At 36.3% G+C, this 2,435-nt stretch overlaps 1 protein-coding gene across 1 annotated transcript in view; it reads left to right on the plus strand.

Moving 5' to 3' along the window:
- ptpa (protein phosphatase 2 phosphatase activator) overlaps positions 1-2,435 on the plus strand; it is a 16,811-nt gene that overhangs the window by 10,528 nt on the left and 3,848 nt on the right. Inside the window, exon 9 of the mRNA XM_007575032.2 lies at positions 1,115-1,222. Coding sequence (XP_007575094.1) covers positions 1,115-1,222 — 108 coding nt within the window. The remainder of the gene's footprint in view (positions 1-1,114; positions 1,223-2,435) is intronic.

A 2,435-nucleotide genomic window follows, 5' to 3' on the forward strand; every position in this document is an offset into this window, starting at 1 on the left:
CGGCCCCCGGCCCGCCCTGCCCCCGTCTTCTCATGCGAGGCCCTGCAAAGCGTCTGCAGCGGCGCTCCGCCGGGCGGAGAAACGAGGTTTTCTTCTGAGGTTGGCGCTCCGGGGTCTGGACTCGGTTGCTCTGCCGTCGCAGTCAGACGCTCAGAGACTTAAAGTCGCTGAGCAGGAACCGTTTGGTTCTGATTAATTATTGATTTTATCCAGAATTTATTCAGATTTTGACCATTTTTTTTCATTCAGAGACAAAGTTTCATTTTGTTAGTTTTGTTGTTAATTCACCAAAATAAAGTGAATCTGAAATAATCAGAAACATTTGAGGCTTTTCCTCATAGATCAGATAACTAGAAAAATAATGTTGGTGTTTGGTTGTGAAGTGTCTGTGAAATGAAATGAATCATTAATATTGTTGTTATTATTATTATTATTGGTAGATTGTTCTATGAAAAATGCTAAAAACTGAGTAGAGAACCCAAAACACCATTTCAGTAAATTCTAGATGTTTTCAGTTCAGTTGAATTTAATTAATTTTCTCCTCAGAGAGTTTATAGAGGAAATAAAACACTTAATTTCAGTCTGATGGATTTCTAACGTCTTGGTTTCATCAAAAACACAACAATCTGATTTATTTTAGGAAATTTCACAGAAATGACAGGAAATGATCAATCATTTGCATTAAATCAACCTTAATGTGTTGAAGCAGGAACGTTGTGTAGAGAAACGAATGTGATATTTTGAATCAACAGTTAAAAGTTGAATATTTGTTCACCAGCTTAGTACCACATTTATTCAGCCAACTGAGTTTTAAATTTAATTTTTCATTTCTTCATATTAAATGTTTCTAAGTAGGAACAGGGTCACAATAAGCAGCCAGCTAACTGATCCAACTCAATATGTTGTGTTTGTTAGCATTAGCATGCTAAGCTAACCAGTTAATGATTTAGCTGGGCTCTGAATCGTTACTTTCTGTTTGTTTTTTAATTTCTTAAAGGTTAAAATTCTCCATTCTGTGTTTCTTGTGTCGTTTCTTCATTTAAACTTTTATTTAACGTTTTTAACGACCTGAGTTTGTTCTGACGGATCATTTCTGATCATCTTTGCTCTGCAGATGAAGACGGGTCCGTTTGCTGAGCACTCCAACCAGCTGTGGAACATCAGCGCCGTCCCGTCCTGGTCCAAAGTCAACCAGGGCCTGATCAGGATGTACAAAGCAGAGGTGAAACCGATCACTGATCAATGAACCGATCAGCCTTTGCTCATAAACGTCAGAACCAATTCGACCCAGAAGGTAAAATCCAATCAGACTCTTCCTGCTCGACTGGTTGATGTTGAATCTGAAGTTTTATTTTGATGGATTATCTGGAATAATCTGGAACAGCCATGGAAATCTCATCCAACATTCCAGTTTCTGCAGACACCTCCACAGTGTCTCTGCTCCAGTTTCTCGGAAATGTTTGGCTCTAAAAACTTAAACTTGAAAAAAGAGAAAAGGTTATTTTGGTGAAAGCGGCTCAGTTCTGCGTAAGCAGCAGCTTCACTAACGGCAACGAGGAAAAAACGTCTGGAGAAGAGAAACTTTTCCTACAACGGCAGCGAAATGAGGCGGTGAAAACATTTTATTAAAAGTTTTAATAAGAGAAGTAGAAAGGAATGTAGACAAACATCAAACGGTTTTATACAGAGATGGAAATATTAAATTTTTCTGAATAGATTTGACTGATTTCTGGCTAAATGAGACCATTTCTCTCCCAGATTCCTTGGATTTGATTTAAACTCCCAAATAATGAACAAAAAGTCAATAAAAAAGCTGAAAAGTTTACGTCATTTGGCAGTCACTATGACAACGTATAAACATCGTTTAAAATCCCTGTATTTGTTTACAATTGTCATTATTACCGGGGTCCACCTACAGGTGGCGCCATAATCAGGACATTTATTCTGATTTACTGAATATGAATGAACATCAGTTATAATGAGACGTTTTCACTCTTTAGCTCATTTTTTATTAAAAAAAAGTTTTCTGTCCCTTAAAAACTTAATTTTAAATAAAGTGAAGTGATTGAAATGTTTCCATTTTAGAAAAAATAAACATTTTATAACAGTCTTTAATATAAACATATATTGTTGGTCTGCTCTCTGACTTCCACTTATTTTTCTTTTGCTGCGATTTAAACAGATTGTGGATCTTTTTTAAAAACAGTTAGCTCAGAGATGTTAGCTTAAAGCGCTAGTTTAAAGATGCTAGCTTAAAGATGCTAGCTTAAAGCGCTAGTTTAAAGATGCTAGCTTAAAGATGCTAGCTTAAAGCGTTAGTTTAAAGATGCTAGCTTAAAGATGCTAGCTTAAAGCACTAGTTTAAAGATGCTAGATTAAAGATGCTAGCTTAAAGCGCTAGTTTAAAGATGCTAGCTTAAAGATGCTAGCTTAAA

This window comes from Poecilia formosa, unplaced genomic scaffold, assembly GCF_000485575.1.
Source record: "Poecilia formosa unplaced genomic scaffold, Poecilia_formosa-5.1.2 Scaffold368, whole genome shotgun sequence".
NCBI classification, from domain to species: Eukaryota; Metazoa; Chordata; class Actinopteri; order Cyprinodontiformes; family Poeciliidae; genus Poecilia; species Poecilia formosa.